This window comes from Sinohyriopsis cumingii, chromosome 15 (genome assembly GCF_028554795.1).
Source record: "Sinohyriopsis cumingii isolate HCF-2022 chromosome 15, ASM2855479v2, whole genome shotgun sequence".
NCBI lineage: Eukaryota > Metazoa > Mollusca > Bivalvia > Unionida > Unionidae > Sinohyriopsis > Sinohyriopsis cumingii.
In genome coordinates, this window is record NC_142975.1 from 132777755 (window position 1) to 132793211 (window position 15457).

Genomic DNA, 15457 nt, shown 5'->3' on the forward strand with positions numbered 1-15457 from the left:
CCATGTCCATGTTCAGTCCTTTCATCAGGATCTGTTCCGCTCTTGGTCCACCATAACTCGATTGGGTCTCCCACCCAACCTCAAGAATATGGAACTCGTTCCATCACAGGACTTTATTTATGCGGGGATGAACTTCCTCACAAACCAAAACTTGGTCCAGGTTCCCCTGGATCAGGTAGATTGAATCCTGGCTCTCCTAGAGACGCTAGAAGCGAAAACCGTTTTATCTGCCGAATTGGTTCGTTTAGAATGTCTTCACATGGGTCCTCTACATTTCATCCTTCTGGCAAGGTTGAAACCTCACAGAGATTCTCTATATTTACTCCAATCGCTTTAGGACCAGTTTTTCACCACCATTTACTTTGGTGGATGAATCAGGACAGATTCCTGATGGGGGTTCCCATGCATGCACCCGATCTCCATTCCTACCTGTTTGCAGATACAACAGATTCAGGCTGAGGAGCCCTTTTAAAGCTAGAGTGCATAATTCTCCACAGTTCCTGGACTCGAATTGTCTCTTCACATCAACAGCCTAGAAATGAAAGCAGTATTTCTAGCATTGCAAGGGCACATCAACCTAATAAGGGACTGATGTGTCATGATCGCCTCAGACAAAATGTCTGTCGTAGTGTACCTATGATGACAAGGAGATACACATGCCCCTTCTCTTTGAATGACGGTCTGGAACCTTTTCCTCTCTGCAGCCTCAGTGAATGGCACAATCTGAGTTCGCTACATTCCAGGCAAGATGAATGCATTAGCAAACAGCCTGTCCAGAATAGACCAATTAATTCCTTTTTGTCAGTAGAGTGTCAATCCCTTTGAGGGACTTTTGTTATCTGTAATGGTTGTATAATAAAAACCAAAAGTATGAATACATTTTTATCAAACCCAGTTTGTGAATATTTCTAAAGATGCCTGTTCAGTGGCTTCTTCCTGGTGGGGTGATTGTTGTTGTTGTAGGGTTTAATGCCATTTTTCAGCACAAAATAGGCTATACATGGCGGCCAGTACAATTGGTGGAGGAAGAACCCTGGAAAACCCTGGGAAGAACCACCGACCCACAAGAAGCTGCTGGCAGGCTTTCTCACATACCAACGTTAGCTGAGGCTGAGACTTGAACTCACGCAGACAGAGGTGAGATGGTAGTGATACGTAACGGTGAGCGCTTTAGACCACTCGGGGCCCCTCCTGGTGGGGTGAATGGAGGTAATTGATAATTATGGATTTAGCCAAATTACCTTGTGGGTATGTCTTGACAGTATCAGACACCAGATCTTCTATCCATAACATCAATGTATGTGGCCGTAACAGTGTTTGTCTTTTTCTTGTGAATTACATGTTATCAGAGCAATAAATACCTTAGTTTTTCTTGAGATGGTTTAAATACTTTGCAGCTTAAAAATGAATGAAAGGAGCAAGGATATTGAATACCTGCAAATTCTTTCTGGCCAGTATAATACCACCAGTCTCTTCTGGATGGGGTAGTTGGATGTAATTTGTGGTCTTTTGAATAAGTCACATTCCATTTACTTTTCAGATCCAGAATTCAAGAGCATGTATTATAATACTGGACCAAATTTTCCACGAAGCTCCCAAGTTGAGCTCCATGGCTATGCTGTTTTAACCCATCTAAAACTGTACAGTCTTCATCGGAGTGAGGAGGATGTGTCACATGCTACCAACTTAATTCGACATCTTCTTACACTTCGCTCAGAAAATGGAGGATTTGAGTCCACACAGGTTTGCTTCCTTCTGACCTAATTAACATAATCACATAGCAGAGACTGAAGCATGTTCAGATATTATTTCTTGAAAATCATTTTGACCCAGTGTTAATGGCACTTTTTCTTTGTTAAATTTTACTTGAAAATGGCATTAAAAAGATAAAATTCTGCAAATTACTGGTGCATATTCCTATCATTTATATTATATTTCTGGTTTCAATCTTATTTACCTTCCATGGATAAATTCTTTGTTAGGTTTTTCATAATATTGCAATTGATGGTAATAGTTTATTCATTTGCCTGAAATGGAAAGAATGATTGACATAAATGCAATACATTTTTTATGGGTTGTTGGTTATGAATTTTTTTAAATGTTTTTTAAATCATCAATGGCAAGTGCAGTAATAAAGAAATGATATTTTTAATAGATGGAGCAGCTTTTTATATATATATATATATATATATATATATATATATATATATATATATATATATATATATATATATGTCAAATGGATACCCAAATACACATGTAGAATTTGATATATGCAATGTATTAAATATATGAAGATTTAAGACAGAGTAGACCAAAAAGAGGGTAGGATGTGCCCAGAAAGGGCAAAGTGTCATCTAGGGAGTGCAGGATGAAGCACCTTCCTAAAACAGGCTGGACGCAACACTATCTGTATATGTGAATGCATGCTAATGTAAAAGAAATAAGTATTCCGCACAGTTCTGACAAAAAGATTTTATTTTTATTATTATTATTATTATTATTTTTGCATTTAAATAGTCGTTCATGATTTTATATTGCTGCCACTATTGCAGGACACTGTGGTTGGTCTGCAGGCTCTGGCAGAATATGCTACAATCACAGGACAAGCAAACCCCAACATTAAGCTGAGCATTAAGGCCAGGAAGTTGCCCAACACAGAACAGCAGATTAGTAATCTTAGAATCATGGCTGACAACTCTCTCCTGTTCCAGCAACAAGAGGTACTAAGAAAGAATTTTTGTGCCAACATAATTTGTAGGGGACACATATATTACTTTCCTGGAGGGGGGGGGGGAGGGACAATGATGAACATTCAAATTTTGTATTAAAATTGCTTGTTGAACTTTTTAGCAGTCACATAGAGGGATGGTATGACATGGCACAGTTTACACATGAGACCTTGTAGTCTGTGGAACCCTTTTGTTTACTGCATAGTGAGCATTTTTAGCAGTGGATAAATTTTAGCAATTGATGACCGAAATGAGATTATGATAATAAATCCCATCAAAACTAATTATCATATCATATATAATTTTTCTATATCTGCAAAATCACCAGAGTTTAAGATATGCTATAACTCAGTTCTGAGAACTAAAGATGCAGTTTATTTTACCTTTTGTCATCTGCTGTTTTTCTATATTTCAAGCATCTTCACTCATTCGACAGCTTTCAAAACAAATTGCTAGAGATATAAAAGTGAAAATTTCCACTTTTATATAAACATTAATGTGATGGAGACGTAAGGTGAAAACAGAACAAGTTTTCAGCTTTGGGCAAATTTGTTGATGTTACATTGTGGCAGTTTAATTACCATATACACCTGCTTATAAATCAAGTCCAACTTCACAGATCTGGATCTCCCATTGCATAATGCACCAGCAGATCTATGTCTGTGCAGTTTGTTAGGAATAATCAGTCGACCAGACAACATAGACCCTAATCTGCTGGTGTGTTATGCTTTAGCAGATTGGGGTCTGTGTTGTTTGCAGTTGGACTTGACTTATAAATGGGTATTTATGGTACTTGGAATCAAGCTTTTTGCACATTCAGTCATCTTAGATGATTATGGAGATAATAGTTTATGCAAATTAATGAAATTTTGTGGAAATTTTCCATGTTTTTCTTGGACAGAAGGATGAATTGATTGATTAATAAAGTTACAGATACAGTGATATGCTGAGAATTGATGTACCTTAGTATTTTATCCCAAATTTCATCAATATATTGTGTAAGTTTTGTCCTACGAGAAGGATATGAAAATTTGCTACAATCCTTCATATATCAAGAGGGGGCCCAAGTGGCCAAGTGGTCTAAAGCGCTCTCCATTATGGATCACTGCCATCTCACCTCTGTCTGCGTGAGTTCGAGTCTCGGATTCGGCTAATGTGGGTATGTGAGAAAGCTTGCCAGTAGCTTTTCGTGGGTCGGTGGTTCTTCCCAGGGATTTCCTGGGTTCTTCCTCCACCATTAATACTGGCTGCCATGTATAGCCTATCAGGTATCACGGTACCAATTGTTTTTCCATATACCTCAATGCTAATGTTTTGTGAAATAAATATACTTTCTGTCCTACTTGGGCATGCATGTCACACGCTGTCATATAGAACAATGCTAGATTGTCAATTTGACAATGACATAACCAGGTACTCCATTGCATTTAAGAGAGATAACTCTACTGGAACTAGACAGGGGTAAGAGTTATCTAGTCACAACAAGCACATTTTCAGTCATGTGTACCATATTTTAAAAAAATCATAAAAAATACAAAATATGATCTAGATAGAAATTAACACAAACTCACATGTTGCCAAGAGGCTCAACTTTTTTTTAAGCCAAACAGAAAGTACAAGTCTTACATAATGCACCAATCACAGCTAGTTTTGTTCTTTAATTCTGAATACAATGTTCCATACACCTTAAGCTCCGCCCACCTGGACTTGCGCAATTGGTACCGTTATACCTATAGCAAACCTTAATTTTTCCAATAATCTGTGAAATAGTTCGGGACTGTATAAGTAACAAATATACTTAGTCTCACTTGTGAAAAACAATTTGATGAGGTACTAACCTATGTCTTATATGAATGTGTATAGAAATGTCATTGAGCTGTTTGAACTATTGTTTTCATACTTTTGCTTCACCATCAAAATCATCTTTTGAAATAAAATTAATTCTTTCAACTATGAGTTGTATCTTATTCATATCAGCAATTATTGAACTTCACATAGGTGATATGGGATAAATCACATTATATCATATTATGTAATAACTAGGTCAAAGGTCAATGTACCAAATAGTATGCACCTGTCCTACTTCAAAATGTACAATTCACCTAAAAGAAAGGAATTTATATTTGTTTGGTAGGTGCAAAACTTAACATCAGAGACAGGTGGACATGACCCAATCTTATTATAAAGTATAAGCTTTGACCACTTTACACTATCTACAGATACAAGAGGTCACTAACCACCAGTCCTCACACAAAGGTCCACCTACCCATCCTCTTTGTAACACAAATAGTAAGCTTTCCTCCTTTGTAATGTGAATAAAATTGTTTCAATAAGCCAGTCAGTCACCAAATATAGTAAATCGCAGCTTCTAAGTGGTTATGTTTGGATTGGGAGGTGAAATTAGGGGAATAAAATACAGAAAAATGCCAAATATAAACACTAAGTATAGCACATCAAATGGAGTTAAAAACAGGAGGAAAGTGTTTATCTAAAAGGGAGAGGTAGCTTATGATAAAGGAATTAAAGGTGGCAAAATCAGCAATGCGAAAAATGACAAGTGAAAGTTTGATGACCTTACCTTGGACAAATATATGGGGCAGGGCCCAACAGGTCCAAGGACAGCCCAAAGGCAACTGTGCTATAACATCCCTTACAGGACCCAAATTTCAAGTGAAGTTGTGTTCATTTCCATCTAATATAAAAGGGTGAATAATTTAGATAATATAGATACATATAAAGTATATTTCTTCTAAATAAGAATTTAATAATAATTGGCATAAGATAGAGAGAAACTTATCTCAGAGCCAAGCAGAACATACCTTATCAGTTTTTAAACTTGTAAACTTTACTGTGAGAAATTATCAAATTGCTTCTACTTACATTTGCATCAAGATTGAGGGCTAATATAATACTTCACAAATCTTCTCTTTATTTTCATAATCAGTCACTAAAAATGTGAGATTTTATTTCCTTGAAATGTTATGACTGGTGTAAGGGAGATAACTGAATGATATACATAAGGTGTGGTAACCTTGAATACATTATCCATGTAATATAGATGAGTTCATCAACAACCTGTATTAACTTTATTGCAATTAAATTATCTCAAAATACATTACTGACAAAGTGAGAACCTAACATTTAGACTCCTATGTTTAGTGGAGACCTCAAGAGTCATGTAATTTTAATTTCTAAGATGACGCAGCTCTTTCATATCACATAGTTCATATTTTCTACAATGCCGGCATGTAGAGTGCAGCCTTCCATAACCATGCAGATATCATCTCATGCCAATTTGGATTCTTGCGATGGGATGCAAAGTTTCAAGAACAGTGTGGATTTGAATGGAATGAATACGCACTGTGTGACTAAAATGGTTATCATTCTGTAATGTTGGACCAAACATGGAAATTCCACAGGAGCAGCTTGACAGAAAGAAATAGGATTAATTGAAAGTCAATAGTAGATTATAATTGGGCTTATACAAGTGCCAATGGGAAATGCTGACTTAAGGAAACTGTTCTTGTTTGTTGGTATTCACTGCTACTTCAACAAAAGGGAATGCAAGAGAACTGAACTAACTACATGAACAATTTCAAAGCAGGAGAGTGTAAAAAAAAAAGGGACAATTAGAGCAGGACAATTCAAATCAAAATGGGAAGGAATACCAAATCCTTAATAAATTACCTAAAAATTACTCATGCCAGAACATCCCACATGGTACAAGTGATCTATCTACAAGTGTACTTAGAATGTTCTCTATCCTGGTTTATGGCATGCCTTACAAGAACAAGATAGTTGTTTTTGTACACATGATTTTTCATCTTTTGCAGGTACAATAGCCAATATTTGGCCAAAATCAACTATATTATGTTTACATAACTTATTTTGTTGCATGCATTCCAATCTAGGAGGTAACAGCACATACATAAAGGCATCAGGTAACACAAGTCTATATCTATCATAGCTATAGTTATCAAAAGTCCCCATCCAAAGCCATCTTGTGCTATTTTCTAAAGATTTCATACATTTTATTCTTAAAGAACTTTCAATATTTGACCAAAAGTGTTCAGCATACATTTGTTTTCCTACATCAAACTAGTATAGTTCATAAATGCCGCCCACATGTATGCGTTTCTATGGAAACACTGTGAGGCTATTCTTTCCTTTAGGTATCACGGTACCAATTGTTTTTCCATATACCTCAATGCTAATGTTTTGTGAAATAAATATACTTTCTGTCCTACTTGGGCATGCATGTCACACGCTGTCATATAGAACAATGCTAGATTGTCAATTTGACAATGACATAACCAGGTACTCCATTGCATTTAAGAGAGATAACTCTACTGGAACTAGACAGGGGTAAGAGTTATCTAGTCACAACAAGCACATTTTCAGTCATGTGTACCATATTTTAAAAAAATCATAAAAAATACAAAATATGATCTAGATAGAAATTAACACAAACTCACATGTTGCCAAGAGGCTCAACTTTTTTTTAAGCCAAACAGAAAGTACAAGTCTTACATAATGCACCAATCACAGCTAGTTTTGTTCTTTAATTCTGAATACAATGTTCCATACACCTTAAGCTCCGCCCACCTGGACTTGCGCAATTGGTACCGTTATACCATCATGTGCTGAAAAATGGCGTTAAACCCTACAACAACAATAACAAGAAAGGTTTTTAAGGTTACAATATGAAAATTTTAATATCCTCCACCTTTATAAATGTACAAATGTGACCTGATCCTGTATTCTCAAACTTTTCCAAACACATGGACAAAGATTAGTCTTAAAGCACTAAAGCGGGTTCAATCACTGTAGCATATTTTGTTGTCATTGAAATCTTAAAAAGTTATAGGGAACTAAAATAAGGCTAATCATAAACTTTTGTAATGGAACTGCCCTATTTATTGACTTTTGTACGATATTAGTTAGCTCTGGATACTTGATTCACATTGTGATTGATGTAAGTTTATTTTGTGCTCCTATTTTGTTTTATTTTGCTTGCAGTCTTGATAGTAAATTAATTAACAGACTTAAAATTTAAGATTATTGTTTTTTTTTTTTAAATTTTGTGTCTTCCATATTGGAAGATTGCCATGTGGCAAAAATAGCCATGTAGCCCCAGTGACACAGGCCATTACTGACAAACACAGACTGCAGACACTGAAAAGAAAGATAATCAAACTGCAAATACTGCATGGAGAAAAGAGACGAAACCAATTTGGCTGTCATTTGTAATGTCCATTTCTGCAAAATGGAATATCACTGTGTTTCATCAAAGCAAGGTCATTTTAGAGGAATAACTATTATGTGCTCCAATACAATTGTAGATAGTTCTTTTTATTGTCATATTTTTTCCCCTCAATGAACACAAAAGTCTGAAAACAAGTGCTTTACTGGATAGTGGATATTTATATTCGAGATCAACTTTTCAGTGAAATGAAACATTCTTTGGTAAGGTAATATTTTTTTATTAAAAACGTGTATAACAATATAGATTTACCCTATGCTTAACCACATAACTAATGACAAATAACAATAATGTACTTTGAAATATGTTTTTAATAACCTTTAATATGCCCAGGTATGGAAAGCAAGGCAAGTGAATTAATAACCTGAGAAAATATCTTTTTGTAAATCAATCAAACTGTGCTTAAAAATTCTGTAATTAATAACGCATGAAGTGTGAATATTTTCAATCTCAAAATATATAATACCTTTAAACATTGATGTTTAATTTCATTGTTGACAATAAAAGATTACCGTAGCTATTCATAAAAGATTAACTAAAGCACTAAAGTTGATCTATGAATGAATTAGATCCATATTTCCAACTGAAGCACTAAAGTTGATCTATGAATGAATTAGATCCATATTTCCAACTGAAGCACTAAAGTTGATCAATGAATGAATTAGATCCATATTTCTAATGAATCGCTTAAGTTGATCTATGAATGAATTAGATCCATATTTCCAACTGAAGCACTAAAGTTGATCTATGATCGAATTAGATCCATATTTCTAATGAATCGCTAAAGTTGATCTATGAATGAATTAGATCCATATTTCCAATTGAAGCACTAAAGTTGATCTATGAATGAATTATCCATATTTCTAATGAATCGCTAAAGTTGATCTTTGAATGAATTAGATCCATATTTCCAACTGAATCGCTAAACAGCTGAGAGTAAAATGGTGCTGTGTATGTCATGTGGGTGTATCTATTTTTAGAAACAGATTTTTTCTTAATATGGCTACACATATTAATTTTGTTACAACAGTTCACTGATTGGATTGCAAATATATGGTTTTAATATTGAGTGTTATATACTTGTAATATTGATATCTATGGTTAGATCTTATTTGTTTTGCTACTTTTATTGTATTTTCACAAAAATTCGAAATAATTGTTTAAAAAATTCTAGTTAAATCTTCAATCACATATATTTAGATCATGTTTTTGATGACTTGTATATTTTTCGTAATGTAAGTGCCAGATGAATTATGAATACAGCCTGTCTAATGAAGAGACACTTTCTAGACACCGCCATGTCTGCCATTATTACCATTCTGTCTGTCGACGGGTTCACCTATTGTCTCAGACTGATACTTTTGAAAAATGTAATGCAAGCACAGCAATTAAAATCTTCACAAAATATATTTTGAAAATGATTTCACCACATCTGCTGATAAAATATATACTGGTATTTACATACAAATGTTTTAAGTTTTTAAGCACAAGTTATGTTTTTATCATGAAATGATGACAGATGAAAACTTATGGAAATCTGGCACTGATAACAAATCCTAAATTGTTTGGGAAAGGTTAACTTAATTAGAGGCTCTTTAAGCAATGCAAGAATATAATTTCTTCAAGATGACAGTTTGTTTTTTGGGGAGCAAGACTAGGACATCATGAACATCATATGAGAAGCACAGGTTAGATTTTTATATGAGAAACAAAGGTTAAGTCTTATTCCAGCACGATTCAACCTTCAGTTCACTTGAAGCTGTCACATTATGATAGTAGATTGTGGCCAGTAATACTAATTAAGAATTATGTTATGGCCATTAAAGTTTCCTTGTAAAATTGGAAAAATTTGTATGCTTGCTGAAATGTTGTGATTTTAAATACAAAATATTTTCATTTCAGATTCCGGATGGCATGGATGAAGTAATAGTTACAGCAACGGGATCAGGCATGCCTCTTTTGTCTGTAAGTAGCAACTAATGGCAAGTTCCACTGAAGGTTGTCAGATTTCTTCATTATAATCAGTAAACCTTCTGTAAAACAAAATTTATTTATGCATGGCATCTAACCAACTGAAAGCAACTTCATAGACCCAGATATGTCATGGCATAATGTACTTTCATAAAACTTAGGGTCTACATGTATGTTCTTTTATCTTGAATGTTAAGTAGAATGAACGGTATGGACCCCAATATGCCAGCTTGTAATAGCACACCGGCTAAGAGTCATCATTTGTCACAGTTGGGTGTGCATCATAGAAGAGCAGATTTAGTTGTGATTTAGGTTTTGTACGTGTTTGCCTTGAGCTGAAGGTTCCAGGTCTGCAGGAGCACGAGGAAAGAGTTGAAATCAGAGGATTCCAGGTCTTTCCCATGTGCTTCAGCAAATTATGTCTGATTTTCATTGTTTCTGCCACTAAGGCAAGGGTACATAGAAATGGTCCCAGTCCATCTGTCATTCCGTCCATCCAGCTGCCTTGTGAGTGCTTCAGCATCCACATTTAAATATTGTTAGATCTGAGTGAAATTTACTATGAAGCTTCATCTCTAAAAACACCTCAGAAGATTTTGATGATGAGCACATTCATATTTCAGAGATATAGCCCTTGACCATCACAGCATAGGGACTGCTAATGCTTGCCCTTATGAGCACTCTAGGTTCCTTATTTATTATTGAATTTGTGAACACTCAAGCTTCGACATTTATTATTAAATTTTGATTCAATTAGCTGTAAAATTGTGCTTCAACAAGATCTTATACGAGTTTGAAGGTGACCAGCTTTTTATCTTGATGACAGTTATGGACCTTGAAATGCTTAGAATATGGTAGGCATTCAACTGTTATGTGAATACTCCAACATTCACTTTTTCTGTTTGATTTGAAATAAAGTGACTGTGTTTTTTTTAATCTTAATAAGGTTTTGTATGTCTGGCGGGATCATATTTGACAATATTTTACTTTTACAGAGTTTTGGCCCTTCACTGATTTAGGGATGTCACTATTACCTAAACAATGTAAAATTCACATTTTTTTATTTGACTCAAACCAATTCGGTAATAAAATTCTCATCAGCAAGATCTCATGAGTTTGATGATGACCAGAGTTATACTACCTTTTTACAGAGTTCTGACCCTTGACCAACTTAGAATAGCCATACATCATCTGGTTAATATCAGCCACATCTTGTGAGGAACATTATCTTGACAGATGAGTTTGCTGATGTAAATTTCAAGAAATATTTTGGCCATATTTTGCTGTGTTTCTGCCTATGATTGACTTGGTACTACATCCAAGCCCCTGTCATTCGCCCTTTAGTGGAAAGCAATGATATACAATGACCATGTTAAAATAAGCAGCAAATGTCTTGTTTTTACATAATCATTTGCTTAGTACAGAAATTATATACCAAATACCTAGAGTAAGATTTTTAAACAAAGTTAAATACAAAAGAATTGAATCAGCTGGTGTCCGAGTATGGCTGATGTAATAACATCAAAAAGTCTCAAATGAAGCCAGCAAAATCTGGCATGATCTTCTAAGAATATTTTCATATGTAAAAATGGAAATCTCTACAATGAATACAAAGAAAGAAGAATACAACAAACTTTTGTTTTGTTATTTTTCACTTATTCTCCAAGACGATTGAAACATTTTTGCAAATTTTATTAAAGTTAACATTAAAAGTAAATCAGAATCCATTCTATGGGAAATATAAACTAAAGTTTTGTATTGATATATTACATGAATTTTTAGCTTTTGGTTAAAATAATCTTAATCATAGACAAAGAAGTAAGACACTGGATGAAAAATGTTCATTTTGTTTTAAGAGGTCATTAGTATCATATAGAATTAACATTTAGAATAAATGGATGCTTAACAGTTATAATGTTTCTCCTTGAATAAACCTAGTGGGCCTGACTTTTTCATATTGAAAAAAAAAGTATGGGAGTGGGACTCATCATGTTTACAAAATTTGCCCAAACTTCTACTAAACATTGGAATTGTTTTTAGTATGAAGGGACAATCATAAGTCTTATGCAACATAACCTTACAAACTTTTCTTGTAATATCAGATGACCTATATTTACAATGTCAATGACAGTGGGAGAGACAGCACGATCTACTCTAAAACCACCACATCTCATTCTTCAGATGAAAGCATCATAGTGGTGAACACATGTTTTGGAAGTCGGTAAGTAGGGTTCAGTAATTTGAAAATCACCATACGGCTCTCCTTCATTATAATACACATCATCATAATGCAATTCAGAATAGTTAGGTCAGTACCACTCTGGGTGCCATGACCAAAATTATACAAATTCATCACAATATGGGTCGAAAGAAAGCAGTATGAAACTTAGTGTTGTATCCTTATTTCCTTTTTAAAATAGTTATTTAATAAATGGTGATCATTTGCATTATACCACAGTTTGGTATATAATGCTGTTCTCATTACATCGCAGTTCATTACATAACACTGTTCCGACAATGGCATGGCTTGGTACATGATGCGGTCAGCAGTTATGGACCCCATCTACATCATTGCAATGAGAAATAGCTAGAATTCGTCATAGAAAATACTTTGAATTTATTTATTTTTTCTAATGTTTTGTGTGACAAGAATTGAAACATTGAATCGTTTCTCAAGCTTCATGTTAGTTTTCAGTTGATTTACATAATTTTGCACAAAATTCCCAATAGTAGAAATATATGTAGATTTTATTCCATAATTCCTGGCTTAATTCTTACAGTGTAACAAAACTTTTGGCCTTCTACAACTTATGACACACCGTCTTTAGCAATTTCACAAGTCAACCTAATTATCCATGTTTTCTTCAGGGGATATTCTGCCCATAACCACACCTAAGCCACTGGGTGGAAATTCACCAAATTTGGTTCATATGTTGCCAGTGTGATGACTACTTGCTAGTAGGGTATGCATTTCAGGGCTCACCCCTGGGGTCTCTGAGAGTGGGTAAAGGTAAAATATACCATCCTCCTGATGCATGCACCAAGTTTGACCCAAATGCATGTTAAAATGTCAGTGTAATTTTCGTATATATGACCTTTACTTCCTCCCAAGGACACCTGAGGAGGGGCCTTCAAACCATTGAAGTAACTCTAATTTTGACAGTTTCTTTATATTTTCATGACTATTTTGTTCTTGTTATCATTCATTGTTGAAGGCAACAGATTCAGAATTATTAAACCCAGCACTGCTATGTTGTTTTTGCCTATAACCTAGCAACACAGCACTTTTTATTGATCAGTCCATTCATCTTGCTTCTTGCAGGAAATTATACTCACTCCTATTCAAGAGATCAGAATATTGTTATCATAAAACTTACTGGTAACTTTTTATCCATAAGTCATTAAGATAGCTGCCTTTTAAAAAAAGTACCAATTTAAGTCCAGATAGCTGACCTTGTGGAAAAAATACCAATTTAAGTCAAGATGGCTGACCTTTTAAAAAAGTACCAATTTAAGTCCAGATAGCTGACCTTGTGAAAAAAATACCAATTTAAGTCAAGATAGCTGACCTTGTGAAAAATGTACCAATTTAAGTCCAGATAGCTGACCTTGTGGAAAAAATACCAATTTAAGTCAAGATAGCTGACCTTGTGAAAAATGTACCAATTTAAGTCAAGATAGCTGACCTTATGAAAAAGGTACCAATTTAAGTCCAGATAGCTGACCTTGTGGAAAAAATACCAATTGAAGTCAAGATAGCTGACCTTGTGAAAAAAGTACCAATTTAAGTCAAGATAGCTGACCTTGTGAAAAAAGTACCAATTTAAGTCCAGATAGCTGACCTTGTGAAAAAAGTACCAATTTAAGTCCAGATAGCTGCCGTTGTGAAAAAAAATACCAATTTAAGTCAAGATAGCTGACCTTATGAAAAAAATACCAATTTAAGTCAAGATAGCTGACCTTGTGAAAAAAATACCAATTTAAGTCAAGATAGCTGAACTTGTGAAAAAAACGTGCCAATTTAAGTCAAGACAGCTGACCTTTGAGAAAAGTACCAATTTAAGTCAGGATAGCTGACCTTTGACCTTGTGCAGAAAAACAAACAATGCTCTACTTACTAATGCTATATCTCAAAAATGTTCATTTTTCTTTTGGGAAAAAATAGTGTTGATTGACAAAGGAATTGACATATGATGAAAAGTTCATGAAAATTGAACAAGAAATGTTAAAGATCTCTATATGTTGTACATGAAAAACTACATTGTTGTTCGACTGGGCTTCTATCCAACCCAAACAAATAGAGTCCAGATATAATTAAGTAAATATCTATACAAATGATATTGATTGATTAGTCACTTCTGTAGTTGAATGCAGTTTATGCAATATCTGACAACTGTTATGCTTAGCCAAGTGGTACTGTGTTTATTTTCCTTTTCTCACTGTCTATAAACAATTGTATGTTACCACTATGGAGTCCATATTTCTGATCCAGTTTCACTTAAACTTGGAATTTGGGTTTATATCCTTAATCAGATTTTGATCAAACTTACTATTTGCTTATATTGTTAAGATATCAACACATTTGATAATGAGTAAGACCACACATATTGATGTCATCATGCATCTGATTGGCTGACCTGATTTTGATCAAACTTGGTATATATGCTTATAGTATTCAACTGTGATGAAATCGGTAATGAGTGAGATCCAAATATATTAAAGAGGTGATCTTGCATTGGATTGGCAGAGTTTGGGACAACTCTGGAGGCCATGTCATGTATCCAGTTTTTATTATATTTGGAATATATGCTTATATCATTAGGATCTCATATGAGTTTGATAATGAGCAAGATCAGTGCATATTAATGGGATGATCTTACATCTATCAGGTAAGCTTGTTATCAGTTTTGACTTCAACTTTGTGTTAGATATGTGCAACATCTTTTAATGGGTTTGATAATGGTGAGATCCATGCATCATAATTGGTAACATAATCTTGGATCTGATTGGCTGAGCTTATTGTTTTAAAGATGTGTTCAGAATGTTTGACAAGTATTATTATTTTTTCAGCAAAACATCTCCTGCAACATACCCGATGCTACTCACCAAGGTTAAATTGCCATCAGGATTTGTTGCAGAGGAAGAATCTTTTGGAATTAAAGAGAATGCTCGTGTTAGTCGTATTGAAGCTGATGGGAGAGATCTCAATGTCTATGTAGAAAACGTAAGATCTGTATTCAACAAATAACATCAATGGCAGATTGTAAATTGTCCATATTTACTTACATTTCCCTTATTAGATTTTCAGAGATATCAAGTCTTGAAATTGGTAAAGGTAACTTTACTTGCTATTGAACTGTAATTACAGGTTTGATTTCTTCTTATAAGCATGTGTTTTTAGCTCTGCTGGTCTTGGTCCTAAATGACCAAGTTGCTGCTCAGACATCCAGTATGGCCACCACAGCAGCAGTCTTGAAAATCGTGTTATTGT

At 34.5% G+C, this 15457-nt stretch overlaps 1 protein-coding gene across 2 annotated transcripts in view; it reads left to right on the top strand.

The window, feature by feature from the left end:
• The window catches only part of LOC149782797 (CD109 antigen-like), a 642407-nt gene that overhangs the window by 616506 nt on the left and 10444 nt on the right, over positions 1-15457 (top strand). For both annotated transcript variants that reach the window (XM_089934311.1, XM_089934312.1), the window contains exons 32-36: positions 1541-1743; positions 2556-2723; positions 9898-9960; positions 12069-12187; positions 15037-15190. In XM_089934311.1, coding sequence (XP_089790437.1) covers positions 1541-1743; positions 2556-2723; positions 9898-9960; positions 12069-12187; positions 15037-15190 — 707 coding nt within the window. The remainder of the gene's footprint in view (positions 1-1540; positions 1744-2555; positions 2724-9897; positions 9961-12068; positions 12188-15036; positions 15191-15457) is intronic.